Source organism: Tauraco erythrolophus, chromosome 2, assembly GCF_009769465.1.
Source record: "Tauraco erythrolophus isolate bTauEry1 chromosome 2, bTauEry1.pri, whole genome shotgun sequence".
Lineage (NCBI taxonomy): Eukaryota > Metazoa > Chordata > Aves > Musophagiformes > Musophagidae > Tauraco > Tauraco erythrolophus.
Window position 1 is genome coordinate 38,705,066 of NC_141466.1, and position 15,185 is coordinate 38,720,250.

At 42.7% G+C, this 15,185-nt stretch overlaps 1 protein-coding gene across 1 annotated transcript; it reads left to right on the plus strand.

Annotated features, from left to right (window-relative positions):
- The first annotated feature begins 467 nt into the window (after nt 1-467).
- OGFRL1 (opioid growth factor receptor like 1) lies at nt 468-10,721 on the plus strand. The gene is given in 11 exon segments (XM_086608284.1): nt 468-665; nt 668-742; nt 2,730-2,748; nt 2,751-2,815; nt 3,378-3,459; nt 6,693-6,740; nt 6,743-6,770; nt 6,863-6,929; nt 7,071-7,216; nt 9,962-10,680; nt 10,683-10,721. Coding segments are annotated over 11 exon segments (1,485 nt in total). The 3' UTR covers nt 10,721.
- The last annotated feature ends 4,464 nt before the right edge of the window (nt 10,722-15,185 follow it).

Genomic DNA, 15,185 nt, shown 5'->3' on the forward strand with positions numbered 1-15,185 from the left:
GTTTCCCCGGGGCCGCCCCAGCCCCGCAGCATCGTCCCCCGACCGTCCCGGGGCCCCACGGCACCGTTCCCCGGCGGCCCCGGGGCCCCACGACACCGTTCCCCGGCGGTCCCGCCGCCCCGCCGCCGCTCAAGCGGTGCCCGGGCGGCAGCGGCTGGCGCTGGGACAGCCCGCGCGTCTCCGCGCTGCCCGAGGCCCGCTCCCGCCGGTGGCCGCCGCCAGGGCTGGGCGCACCGGGCGGCGTGGGGCGGGCGGGGGACGGGGCGTGCGTGCGTGTCTCCTGTGGAAATCCCGGAGCCTCCAGCTCCGCCCTGCGCGTGTCCGTGGGCTGGGGCCGGGCGGGGGAACAGCCCCGGCCGCCGCCGCCCCCCGCCATGCCGCAGCCGTAGGCAGCCCGCGGCCGCTCCCAGCCCTCGGCCTCCGCGGCCTCCGGGCGGCGGGCCCGGCGCTGCCCTGCTGCCTGCCCGATGGGCAGCCTGCTGAGCGGGGTCAGCTTCAAGGAGCCCACCACGGTGGAGGACTGCGACTCCACCTGGGAGACCGACTCGGAGCCCGAGGCGGCGGAGCCCGGTGGGGAGCCGCGGCGGCAGGAGGGGGTGTGTACCGCCGCGGGAGGCGGGGAAGAGCCGGCCGAGCTGCCCGCCGCGGACTGCCGGCCCAGGAGCCGCCGCCGCCGTCCCCCCCGTCCCCCACCACCGGAGAAGGCGAGCGGGCAGAGGCGGACGCCACCAGCCCCGAGCAGGTACTGCCAGCGCCGGGCGCGCCCCCGCCTCCCCCTGCCCGCGGGCCCGGCCGCCGTGCTGCGGCGGGCCGGGAGGAGCGGGCAGCGGGGCGGGGGCGGCTGCGCCGTGCGGCGCCGGGCCGGGCGCTCCTGCCGGTGTCCCGCCGCGCTCCGGCACCGGAGAACGGGCGGAGCCGGGCCGAGCCCCCGCGCCGGGCCGGGCCGGGGCGGCCCGGCTGCCTCCCGCCCTCCCCGCTCTGCGGCACTCGCGGGCCGGAGCGGGGGCCCGGGCGGCTGCCGGCGGCTGAGGCACCGCGGGCGGGGACCTTCCCCTTGTGGTTCCCAACTGACGCTGCGTCTGAAGTGGAGATGAGCCCGTTTTGCTTTGGGTTTTTTGTGTTTTTTTTTTTTTCTTTCCCTCATCGTTGTGGGAACCTACTCTTGGCAGAAAATCGAGGCCTTGAAGTCGTTGTCAGTCCCGCTGCTGCTGTTTCCAGGGAAGGTTCTGCTTTAAATTAAACGTAGTCGCGAACTTGGCCTCTTAATTAAACGGGTTAAAAATCTGAGTATCGGGTCATATGTGGCAGCGGATTCGTGACTCCTCGGTGAGTCGGAGGTGAGGAATTTTCAGAGCAAGTTTCTGTCGTTTAGGGACCTTTAAAAACGTTGACCCTAAAGAAATAAAGGGTTGCTTAGCCAATAATTTTATTGGAGTTAGAATTGTATGCAGGGCGGACCAGCGGGTCTTGTCTTTTAGCCTGTTGTATGTATTACGTTTATGTTTGGTTCAGAAACTGTGCAAAATTAAATAAGCATAAGCATTTTTCCCTTTTCTGCTTGATACACGGTGATATTAGTGCCTGATAACTGAGTATCAAGAGGTGTTGCTTGTTCAAGTAAAGTGTGTTTGCCTGTAGGTATGGTCAAAGCTGGTCTTGCAAAAGCAGGAATGAAAACAACGCTTGTTTGTCATTAATGTGCGGTTGGTAAGCAAAGCGATGGGCAATAATAAAGGGAAGGTCCAGTGCAGTTCAGGGAACTTCCCTTTTTAGGCTTGATTTTAACCTATTACATGTGTATTGCAAGGAGCGGAATGAAATATATTTTTCTCATTTGGCCTTTTGTTCTAGTGTAGAGACTTATTTTATGAGATTGAAGAGTACAAAACTCCTTGCCGCAGTATAGTTATAACAAAATTACAAAGAAAATGAAGTTGCTGGTAGCAAGTTCAAGTCTCTGTATGCTGATACTTCATTTTCTGTTTTTCTTCAACGCATGCTGCTTTTTCAAGTGTTCTCTGAAGTCATGGGTTTATTTCCATTGACCTTGATGGGCTCTGGTTGTTTCAGGTCACAGCTTCCAAACAGCTGGGGCCAGTACAAGTTCTCGTACATATGTATTTTCTCTAAGCAGGTTTTTGTTTTCAGGTGTAGTGGTTCTTCTTGCTAGGCTTTAAATTTGAGTTCTGAGAAACAATAATAGAAAATAGTTCAAGAAAGTGTTAGAACTGCAATTGGCTTGTCCGTGACTATTCATTTTCTTCTGCTGGATGCAATGATAGCGATGAAGTCAATGCACACATGACAAATAGTCTTTGCAAATAGTGTGATTTCCTGTTCAAAGTGAGTAATGTCTCTGCATTTTCATGTCCAGTTACTGATTTCATCTTGTGCTAGCACTTGCTAGTTTACTTTGAAGTCTTGCATTTGGAAATGACAGTCAACCTATTGATTTAAATCAAATTCAGTCTCATTGGAAGGACATTTCATAGTCTTGCTTTTGTATTTTATTTTTAAATTTAGGTTTAAAGTGTGTGGTGTTAAGTATTCAGCAGGGAGTTTTTCAGTGTTTGACCAAACAATAGGCAGATACATGTGCTTATGTTTGTTTACATTGCTGTAAATGTAAAATGTACATTTTACATCATGAAAAATAATTTTTTAATATTGCGCAAATTTGCTATTGACTGTGTTTGTGTATGGTATTATCTACTTTCTAACTGTTCCAGAGTGGTGATGGAACTGAGCTGAAGCCAAGCCAAAAAGAAGCTTCTACGCAGCAAGAGATTTATACAAGTACCGACACCAATATCCAGTAAGAATATTTTATGGTTTAAAATTGTCTTTTTAGTATAAGACAGTACATAACCTAAACATTCCTAAACCTTTGTGGTGCCCCATAAATATGAGAAGTGAGAATCAAAAAGCTGATGCAGAGCTGATGTCTCCCCCAACATATGCCGGGGGAGGTGAAACTAGCGCAATGTCTTTTCATCCCAGGTGTACATGCAAACACATGAGATGTGTAAGCCTAGGAACGGTGGTAGGAACCCAGAAAAAGGCTTGTGCCTTGAACATCAAAGAGGGTACATTATAGAGTTTGGATTTCTTCTTATTTGTCTCTTGAGTTCCCTGAGACTGAAGTCCAGGTGCTGCTGTGCTTGCTGCTCTACCTCTGCCTTGATAGGACAAGGTATTAGCCAGAAGGAACTTGTAGATCCTTAAACTGAGTCTTTAAGAGCATGAGTAAAACTCCGTGGTTTTTAAAGCTCTGAAACTATTTTGTCCTCAAATTATTCAAAGAGCACAATATCACTTTCTGGATACTCTTGATAGGTTTTTGTAGGCTGATAATGTCCTATTTCCTTTTTTTTTAGCAGAACTTTAAAGATCTTCGATATCAAAATGACTTGTGCAATCTCCGCTTCTACAAAAATAAAATCCCATTTAAACCTGATGGTGAGTAATTGGTGGCAATGATAGTGATAACGAAAGAATGTTCACTGATAATAGTGAAACTGTAGTGACAATTGCAGTGCTGGCAAACTAAAGGTGTGTGGTTATATGTGGTGTAACTTGAACCTCCCACGTTGGAGTAGCATGTTGATAACAGCATATTGATAACACAGAAGCAGGTCATACTTAAAGCAGAGTTAGCTTTCGCTCTGGGGAGGTGGTGCTTTTCTCATGTATTTTCAGAATGATGTAGTACGGGGCGTTGTCTGTACTGCTACTTCTGTACTATGGTGGCACTACCTTTTATTAAACAAAGAGTTGCTCCACTCTGCTGCACGAATTATTGCTGTTTGAATAGGAGTGGCAGGGATATGGGTGTTATCCCTAGTGCTGTGTAAGGGAAAAAGAATGTATTGTAACTACCTCATGTGTGATTATTATTATAACAATAATAAAATAATTTCTCAAAGTCCCTGGTGGCTCTGGTAGCGGAGCAGGAACATTGTATGCAAAGTTCTGCACAAGCACAGGATGAGCTGAAAGACGACAAACCTGCTCTAGAGGGTTTGCAGTCAAAATATGAGAGACAAGAAGGTCACAGACAGATGGGGAAGCAGAAGGAGGCAATTAAACAGTCCTGGTTAGAATGGCAGACAGGAGTCTCAGCATAGGAGAGCTTAGCCATTGGCCCAAAATTTGCAGGGCCAAAAAAAGCTTTTGAGTGTTTTAAAAGAATAATGATGAGGAGGTTACTTTGAAGGTGTTTGCAGAAGATTCTCTCAGCACGAGAGCAGCTTGGGAGGAAATACTGAAGTGCACATTGGAGTACAGAAGAAGTGAGACATGGAGGCTGCCATTGAGGCAAGATCCTGTCAGAGGCAGGATCAGTCTCATAGCAACAAATAGGTTCTGATAAGGTATGAAGGGACAGGTCACAAAAGGCTTTGGAAATGAAGGCGTATAGTTTTTCTCTGATGTTACTGAAAGGAGCTCCACAATGGAAGAATGCAAAGCAAAAAAAAGAGGCAGTACAAAAAAGGTACAGTCTAGAAACATGATCATACCAGCAGCATTCAGGGTAGATGTAGGTGTGACTAGAGGGCACTTTTCAAGAGCAGGAAAAGAGGATGCTGAGATGCAAAATGTCAAAGTTCTGATAGGAAGCTGGATCGGAAAGAGTTATACAGAAGGATGTAAAGATGTACGTATGGGAAGGTTGAAGAGGAGAGCTGTTTATAGGCAAGATAGTGATAATATCCTCAGCAAGTGAGAAAAACAGGTTATGTGAAAGAAACATAAGACCTTTGTTTTCATCATCTTGAACTTTACCTAGATAGCCACAGGCAGATGCTGAGAGATTGTGTTCTTAGCTTGACTGGAAGAAGAGTTAGATCTGTGAATTACCAGTACAAAGGTGGTGAATTCATGAGATATTACAAAGAGAACAGATACAGAAAGAAAGACGGACACTGAGGATCGTGTGAACCTGAGGACCATGTGCATCTGAGACTGAAAGCTAGATACGGTTGAGGGAGGGATCCTTTAAAGGACAAAATGAAGAGTAATTTAAGAGGATTAGCCAGGAGAAAAGAAGAAGCCAGAGGAAGGCTTCCCTCCTGAAATTTGTAAAGAAAAAAATTTCTCTTAAAATTTTAGGAGAAAACTACAGTTGGTGGTGCTGAAAGTAGCTGATAGGCCATGGAGGCTGAAGTGTTGATGGCTGTGAGCTCTGGTTATGCCAAAGTTTTTATTGAGAATGGGAAAGAGCAGCCACCACCTTGACCTAAGTCTGTGGATCTGTGAGGGTGTTCGGGGAGCCTAAGCTACCACATTAGGGACTGAAGTACTGGGGAACATTATTAAAACCGGACATTTCTAGGGCAATACCAATCTGAAGTTTAATTCCATGACCTAGAGATTTAGCTTGTGCTTTCTGACTCAGAGATGGCCTGTCTCTCTGCCCTGGGATTGAGCAGCAAGTTTTCCAATACTTGAAATGCAGTTATATTGAAAGCTGGATGCAGGTTGGTGATAGCAGGAGGTCACCTCTTAGTGAGGTCCTTTTCCAGTCTTGCCTGCACTGGAAACCCCATCTTCTTAGCAGTCCCTTTGAGTGGATGCTTTCTCCATTTCTTGAAGAAAAGTACCAAATAAATTCTCCCTTGTAATTGGGACCGAATTGGAAATTTTCACTGGGGAGGGAGAGAGATCTCCTATGTATAGTAGAAGACTATCTACATGGAGCTTTGGGCCTATTAGGTCACTCCTGTGCTATTTGACTTTGGGAGAGGCTGTGCTGCAGTGATAAAACCTTTGTTGGTTTCAGAGTAGAAATAAATAAGCTAACACTGAGCGTTCGGTCATGGAAAGAGACTAAGTTTTTGGAACAAGGAACATCCTTTTATGTACTTTGTGTATTTGTGCAGTGCCTGGAAAAGAAGTGCCTTGGCCCATGACTGAATTTCATGGGCATGGTCTCAGTGCAAAGAATGGTTAATTTCCTTTTTCGTGTATGTTGTCTCCTTTTTTTGTCACTGTGTCTTTCCAAGAGGAACTGGCTGAGCTCCACAACCGGTTCGAGATCACTAAAAGCTGATATTCTCATTTGTTGAGCATGACCTGAAGCCCCAAGGTCAAACTCATGGCAATGGCTCAAGACTCTTGGCCACGGCTAATTGAGAAAGATTTGCCAATCTTCATGTTATTTGCAGCTGGAGAGATTCCTAGAATGGGAGATTTCTTATAGAGTTGAGGCTTTGTTCTATTAAGGCTTTTTATATATGTGTGTGTGTATGTGTATATATATATAAAATATATACACAGAGTTTTGTCATGTTGAAGCAATGGCAAGTGATTCACGATACAATATTGTATGTAAGTGGTTTGTTAATTACCAGTCAGTGTGATGAAGGGATCTAGGACATGAGAACTTCTTGGGAAGTATATTTACAGAGGTATTGTCACATACCCTCTGCTGGTAAGTCACTCAGTATAAATCAGTTGATTTTGTTTATATGAAACTTTGATAAATCTCTTATTTTTAATTACATTTTAGTAACTGAAATAATTTTAAATTAAAATGAATTTATTTATGGCTGTAATAGACCTTATTTCACATAGTATGTGAAAGAGAATTGAAGTGTGTATTCTATCATTATGTTAACGTGGCACGTGCTTTATATAGCTGAACACTGTTTTGATGTCTACCTAACAGTTTTTAAATTATTTTTATGCAGGGGTTTATATTGAAGAAGTCCTAAATAAATGGAAAGGAGACTATGAGAAATGGAACATAACCACACTTACATACAGTGGTTGGTCACTCATTACCTATTTCTGTTTCAAAGCATTAATTTGATTAAGTGTTCATATACTGTGAGCGGTAACGTGCTTTTTCTTTTAACAGGCTTTTCCCACTGAGGGAACAAGGTCTGAACTTCTATGCTAAAGAATTAACTACATATGAAATTGAGGTAATACAAATTGAGCTCAATATAAACCATCGCGTTAGATTTGATACATGACTGCTTTTTGTCATGTAGAATTGTTTTATACAATGCAGAAGTACTTGATTTGGTGCCACTTAGAATTTTGGACGTATTCTTTGTTTATAGGAATTCAAGAAAACAAAAGAAGCAATTAGAAGATTCCTTTTGGCTTACAAAATGATGTTAGAGTTTTTTGGAATAAAACTAATTGATAAAACTGGAAATGTAGCACGAGCTGCTAACTGGCAAGAAAGATTTCAGCATTTGAATGAGTAAGTAATGACATGCACTGCACTCTCTAGAATTGCCATAGAATCTCTGTAGCCTTTTGTTTCCTAGAGAAGGGGAAGATGTATTTTCTGAAGATTGTCAGGAAAAAGAGGAAAAGAAATAGTCAATGGCTGGTGTCATTTTGTATGTGTTTGTATGTGTACGTTCCTCTTTCCCCTTTTTCTGTCTTGTGCTTCTCACCCATTACCAGTCTAACCAACATCAGTGAATTCCCTGAAAACACAACTATGAATGGTGCTGAAGAAGATCGTGGTTCCAAATTGATTTGTCTGTCATGCTACTGAACACATTTTCACCTGATCCCAAAGCCCTGCTTCTCAGTTGGAAAGAATGAGTGGCTTATCTTTGTATTCACATTTCTTTTGAGGAAAAAAAAAATTCTCCACAACTGTATGGAAGCTAAATAACAAGATTTCTCTCCCTCCTCAAAACATGAAATCTTTTGTATTTAATACTTTTTAATTGCATTGCTTAACTGGAGAGGTTTAGACATGCATTAAGTCAAACTTTAGCCCAACTTTCAGCAAATGACATTTGTCACTTTTCATCAGCGTTGTGGGGAGCATAACTTTGCATAATTTTGTTTCATCAAATTATTAATTTGATACAATTAATCCGCATAAAACAAAATTCAAAGTCTCTCTTCGATCATTTGGTCTCTTTTGTAATACATCTGACCTTAGAGCTGAAGATTGTTTTCTTGCAGTATTTTGCACTCAGCTCCAAATGAAAGCTTGGAGGTAGGATTGCTGATGGATAATTTTGAGTGAATAATGGAAATAATTTGTTATTAATTTAACTCAGATATTATATGAGCAAACTCATGGATGTGGGCTCAGACTCAGGCCACAGATAAAACAGGGTTTCGGGAAGCCCAAATGTTACTTGCTGCACATTTTTACATTGTAATTCTTATATTCTCACCAGTGTGTAGCTTCACAGTTTTAAATCAGGAATTTGGACTCTTTAACTAATTTTAGCCATCTAAAATTTAGGCATTTAAGTTTTGCTGTTCACTTAAGTGTATTTTATAAGGGAAAGAGCTCTTCATAGATTCAGATTCATAGATTTCTAGGTTGGAAAAGACCTTAGAGATCATCGAGTCCAACCATCCCTAATCCCAATTAAACCATATCCTCAAGTAGATCATCCACCCTATTCTTAAACACATCCAGGGATGGGGACTCAACCACCTCCCGGGCAGCCTATTCCAGTGGCTGACAACCCTTTCAGAAAAGAAATACTTCCTAACATCCAACCTGAATCTCCCCTGACTAAGCTTATGCCCGTTTCCCCTTGTTCTATCACCCACTAATGTAAAGAGCCCTCCCCCACCTCCCCACCATCTTTTCTCAAGTATTTATAGGCCGTAATCAGGTTTCCCCTCAGCCTCCTCTTCTCCAGGCTAAACAGCCCCAACTCCCTCAGCCGCTCCTCATAAGTTTTATTTTCCAGCCCCTTGACCAGTTTAGTCACCCTTCTTTGGACTCGCTCCAGGAGCTCAATATCTCTCTAAAGCGAGGGGCCCAAAACTGGACACAATATTCCAGGTGCGGCCTCACCAGTGCCGAGTACCGGGGCAGGATCACTTCCCTGCTCCTGCTGGTCACACTATTCTTGATACACGCCAGTATCCCATTGGCCTTTTTGGCCACCTGGGCACACTGCTGGCTCATATCAAGCCGGTAGTCAACCAACACCCCCAGGTCCTTCTCACCAGGCAGCTCTCCAGCCACTCTTCCCCGAGCCTATAGCGATGCTTGGGGTTTTTTACCCCAAGTGAAGGACCCTGCACTTGGCCTTATTAAAGCTCATGCCATTGGCCTCAGCCCAACGATCCAGTCTGTTCAAATCCCTCTGAAGGGCCTCCCTACCCTCGAGCAGATCGACACAGCCTCCCAGCTTGGTGTCGTCCGCAAATTTACTGAGGGTACATTCAATCCCCTCATCCAGGTCATTGATAAAGATGTTAAACAGAACTGGACCCAGCACTGAGCCCTGGGGAACCCCACTGGTGACCGGCCTCCAGCCGGATTTGGCCCCATTTACCACCACTCTTTGGGCCCGGCCGTCCAGCCAGTTTTTAACCCAAAGGAGGGTGTGCCTATCCAGGCCAGCAGTTACAGTTTCTCAACTAGAACACTATGAGAAACTGTATCAAAGGCTTTACTGAGGTAAGCATTCAGAATGCTTCAGAAGCATTTCCAGGGATAGTCTGTTCCATTTATCTTAGACGCTTCTTATGACAGAGGGCCTTGCTCGCCAGAGGTGCCTCTTTTTCTCCCAGCACTGACTGTATCAGAAGCGTATTTAGCTAGTCCATAGTGGAGACACAGCTTTTAAATAGCTTAAGTGAGGTGCAGTGAATCCTGTTCTGTAGCTGTATTACTGCAATACACTACAAAAAATGTATTTTATAGAGTGACTATTCAGAAAGAATACGTACAGCAGAAGAATCAAAATCGGTACTCACGTTGGTATTTTCCCACCTGTTGTCTCAATGCATTTTACAGACACTAATTTTCACTCACAACATCCTAGCAAAGAGGATGCTAGCAAGCTTCAGCAGCTGTGAGAAATTAAAGTAGAGGAAGCCCAAAGTACACACCTGGAGTGATAAAAATGAATGAAGAATTGCAGTTCCAGTTCTGTGTCTGTATCTGTGTTGTTGTTTGTTTTTTTTTTTTCTGATTCAATGGGATTTTTTTCACCCTTTTCTTCCAAAGGTCTCAACACAACTACTTGAGAATCACTCGAATTCTGAAAAGTCTTGGTGAGCTTGGATATGAGAGTTTCAAATCTCCCCTGGTAAAATTTATTCTTTATGAAGCTCTTGTGGAAGATACCATTCCCAACATTAAGCAAAGTGCTCTAGAATATTTTGTGTATACTATTAGAGACCGAAGAGAAAGGAGGAAACTCCTGAGATTTGCCCAGCAACATTATACGCCCTCAGAGCATTTTATCTGGGGACCACCAAGAAAACAGAAGTCAGAGGGAAGCAAAGCAAATAAAAAGCCAGCATCTCCGATTTCTATTCACAGTAGTTATATTTCTAAGCATAAGAAACCAAAAGAGCCTAAAAATACATCAGCAAGTGGAAGCTCAACTGGTAAAACAACTGAAGAAAGAAAGGTAGAACTCACAAAAAGCAGGGAAGACAATGACCAGGATGAACAAGAGCTGAACTGTGATGCTGTTAGGCAGAGCAACAGTGAAAAGAACAGTGATACTGATACCGGTCAGCTTTCAAAATCAGAAGAAACTCATGATACTTCAGACAGAAAGGAGGACGCTTCTCATTCCAAAATAGATGATGAAAATCTGAACAATGATTGTGGAAATCACCCAGGCACTATAGAGAAAGATACATGTGACGCTGAGAATTCTTTAAATAACACGTCAGCAGATCTACAGGATAACCTTGATAAGGATACACTTTCAGGGGGGCCCCCACCAAAACCAAGGATGAGCTCAAATCATGAGTCCGAGGCTAAAAATCATTGTGTTTCATATTGAATGAAGCTAATTATTAATTGCTCCTTCATTTTGGGTGAAATTTCCATCTAATGTAGTAAAAATGTTCATGGACTATGCTTGCTGCAGATGCATCGGATTAGACTTGTGTTAGGTTAATGAATTTTATTTTTTTCAACCTCAATTTATCAGTAATCAACCAGGTGTGGCTCTTTAAAACAATCATGTATATTCAGAGCTAAGAAATTCCTTATCTTTTCTGGACAGATTGCATAGAAAAGCTTATCTATTTTTTTGCCATTAAATTAATCTAGTATTTAAAAAAAGAAAAAAAAGCTTACCTTACTAGAAAGCCTTGAACCATCAGAATATTGAAGTTTCTTTTAATACGCCCTAAGTGTTGATTTCCTTTTATGAAACGACTAGGACTTATTTCGAGAGCACAGCTTTTTCCCTAGTGTATGTTTCTTTTAGGAACTATGTTCATGTTTAACGGCAGTATTTGCACAGCATCTTTTAACTTAGATTAGTGTCCTTTCGGAGACAGTAATGGATATCAAAATGTCCTATGCAGCTGGGTATCATTGTACATTGAATAAAACTTTAATTTGCAATGAAACTGTATTCACAGCTTTTGGGTACAAGGGAAGTTGTGCTTTAGACTTCTTTTAGTCTCTGTTAAGTTCTCTCTTCTCTTGACTCGTTTGTTACTACTACTAATTTGGGCGGAGGGATCTCCAATCACTCAAATTTGGTCTCTGTAAAAGCTCTCTGCTGATCAGCTGTAATAAAACGACTCCCCCAGCTGGGTTCAGCAGCTGGAAAGACTCTGGGCAGCTCTTCTTCACCACAAAGCACTGCTTAATCAGCAAAGCTGTCAGAGAAAATGTCACCAGGCCTATCCAGCTGGATCTTACCTGAACTTGGATGTTTCTTGGCCAGTTTTGGATGAGGTCTGCACAATGCTGAACCCTCTGTTGCTGGTCTGGGAGAGGAATGCAGTCCTGATGCTTCCATCCAGCTGTCTGTTTCCTCTCTTTGCTCTCTACCAGAGATCTTTCACTGTTTAATGTTGTTTTGATCATAGGCTGAAACCTGAGGCAGGCCACGCTACTGGCCTGGCTGGAGCTCAGCAGGTAGGAATTCCCCAGTTAAGATCTTTCTCAACGTTCTATACTGAAGGACTGTCTGCTTTCCCTGAGTAGCCTCTTCTGACTTCGTGCCGTTTTGTCAAACAAGATAGCAGTCAGCAAGTTCACTGTGTCAAAATATGAATTAAAAAATAATGCAGGTAGAACTTGCACTTTCTGCAGTCCTAAAATAATCTAAAACAATCTAAAACTTCTGTAAGTATTTTCTATTTAAAAGTGTATATATTATCCACTGCCTTTAATGTATTTTTGATGAAATATTAACGGGCAAGTAGCTGAGTATAGTTCGAGTGTCAGAGTGCTATGGGACTTTATTCAAGTCTTATGACTCAAAATGACAAAGTCTTCAGGGGTTTCAGAGCATAGACAAAATGTATTGTATTTTTCTGTTCCACTAATTCTCACCATGGCAGTGCATCACGTCATCCATTGCTTTCCCCAGGTGGCAGTTTCTCGGGATCAAATAGAGTGATGGTTAGAGATCTTGGTACCTGTGGACAAATATTAGGCTCTTTCCATCCTGAAGAGGCAGGGAAGAAGGAAGACATATCCCTCCTTCTCCTGTGCTGACTTGTAAGGAGAGGAATGTTATGTTTGTGGATTTTTTTAAGGATAACCCAGGTTTCTCAAGGAGCCATTAAGTCTATCTGAGCAGAAGTGCTCCAGGTAATTACTCCTGCAGCCGCTGCCTCTTTAAAGCTGGAAAGCTGCTAGAAGCCTTTCACAATACCCCAGACTTGAACTAGGATCCCATTGTTCATATTTGCCTCTGACCTTCAGAGCAGAAGGGGACAGGAAATGCTTGAGGTGAAGTTGGTCCATCTAGGTAAAGACTCTGACCCCACTCGTACGCACGGGGCGGACAACTTTGTGTTCTGCCTGTGACTTTTTAATAAAATCTCGAGTGCCTAACCATGCCAACTTAATACCATTGTTTTTACGTAGTTACTTCTTGAATGACATAGGGAAAATTTATACCCTGTGCACAAAGAATTTCACTATAAGGTAGGTAGTTACAGAGCCTTCAATTTATGGGCTTTGGTATTAAGATTAAACACTTCAGAAAAAAAAATGCATAGTGTTCAAGTGATATAAGGCATCTTGGGGGTGTTGTTATATTTACTGTAATTTGATTGAACATAGATGACCTCAGGAGATGTTTCCTCTTTTGTCTACTGCACACACACGAGAAAAGAGAAATCTTGCTCTTGGGATTCGCATCCAAAAAATGTCTCTGCAGTATGGTATTCTGTTATTGACACAGCGTTCACCTCTGCATGCTTGCTGATTCTCCACTCTTAATTAAGTACTTAATGTACTTCTAATCTGGCAGGGCTGTCTGCGTTAAGGGCCCAGTGTATCTGAAAATACAGTCAAGAACTTTGGGACTCCTGTCCTTATTAACTCTGCAATTATTTTTTCAATCTGCGACTCACTGTATTTATCAGTTTTCATAGAAGTGAGAAGAGCAGTAGCATACCAATTGCCTACAAAGAACTATGGGGATTATATCGTGAGGTTTTTTGTGTCAGGTGGGCTCCTGCACTCTCTAATCCTTGTCTTACAGCTTTATCAACAGAATTACTCCCATGAGACACTTCAGCTTTAATGAACAAATTCTACTCTATGTAAAATGTGATGGTTTATCATTCTTTTCTTGGAGGACCTGTTTCTTCTGATTTTGCAAGTGCTTACAAGAAGGATTCATTGCAGGGCAGTCATACAGTGTAGCATCCCATTGAGATTTGTGAGGATCAAGTGGGTACACTGTGTGCATTTCATTACAGAATCTTGGCCTTAGCAACAAGAAGCACCCTGTGCTTGAGGTTTCTAAGTATTGGCTTTCAGGTTTACAGTACAATAGATGTTGAAATGAATGTATTCTCATAAATGCCAGTACTTAGTTATTTAACCATTACTTCAGAAACCGAGGATGTGCAAAGAAAGTCAGGATGTTTGCTCACTGTTAAACTTGGTTTTGTCTCGCTATACACTTAACTATTCAGGGATTTCTGTGTACTTACTACAATAATTATTTTGGCCCAGTGTTTTACTAGAATCTGAGCTATTCATTTATTAATTGAACAGAACCTCCCAACAGGATTCTTTCCTAATAAGTACATCTGAGTAGCCTCTGGTACCATTAGGTGGGAGTAGTGTGTATATGTGCCACCCTGTGAATTTGATTTTTAAGTATCCTGTGGCGAGAGGACATGAATGCGCAGCTTGGCAAAACGTTGCTGAGTACACACATGCAAGTGAAGGCGATCGTACAAATCTTGAAAAAATTGCAGCACTTTAAGATTAGTTACAGCTCTGTGCCCTGCTGTCGGGGCGTAACTGTGCCTCAGTACCTGAGAGGCACCGTTGGCATAGAGACTGAAAGCTTGGACACATGGGGTGTGCACCTCAGACCGTTCAGATAAGAAGAGCAGTTGTGCATGGGCACATACCTAGAAGCAGAACTGAGCTCTTGGTGTCCATGTTGCTCATATTTAAAGGCATGATCCTGAAGGATGCTAAAAATATTGCAATAAGCCTTTGAGAGCTGTTGCCTGGCTTGGTCAGCCCCTCAGTTTCTGACTCTTAAAGATTGCAACCATCTGATGTATTAGATATTGGTACAATCATAGTTAACATTTCATGTAACCTAGTGTAAGCCTCCTTGAATTATTCCAGGATAATTCTAATAATTGACAGTTGAATATACCTGTACTATAACCATAAAGTTTACAGACCTTAGAAGCTTTGTATAATTTTGATGGATGATCCATAGGTAAGTCTAGATTTAGATGGAAAATAATTCTTGTTGTTTTTAAATAAAATTATGTATATCTGTTTAATTTTTTTGCACCTTTCTTTTCCTGACAGTTGCGATGATCCTGATCAGAAATTATAGCAAGATATATATGTTTAAGTGAAAATGTAACTTATTATGCCATACTTTTATAGATAACTTATCATATTGAATTCCTTATCAATGTTATATTTATTAATAAGACGCAAGTATGTGAAATAAGTTTTGTCATAATAAAAGTGTAACAGTATCATGCTAATGATGTCCATTGTCCTAAGAACAATGGTGTGGATCAGAACCAAAGATGTTTCTAGCCTTGTATCCTGCCTCCAGCAGTGCCACCAACAGATGGTGTGAAACAAAGAAACAGATAAGATGACTCCATTTTTTCTATGGGAATTTTCCAGTTTTGAACTCCTGGTTTCTTTTCAGCCTCCACAATCCCTTGTGGCTGTGAGTTCCATGTTTAATTCTGTTTTTTGTGGAAAAAATAATCTCTTGTTCGTCTCAGATCTGTTTTATTCA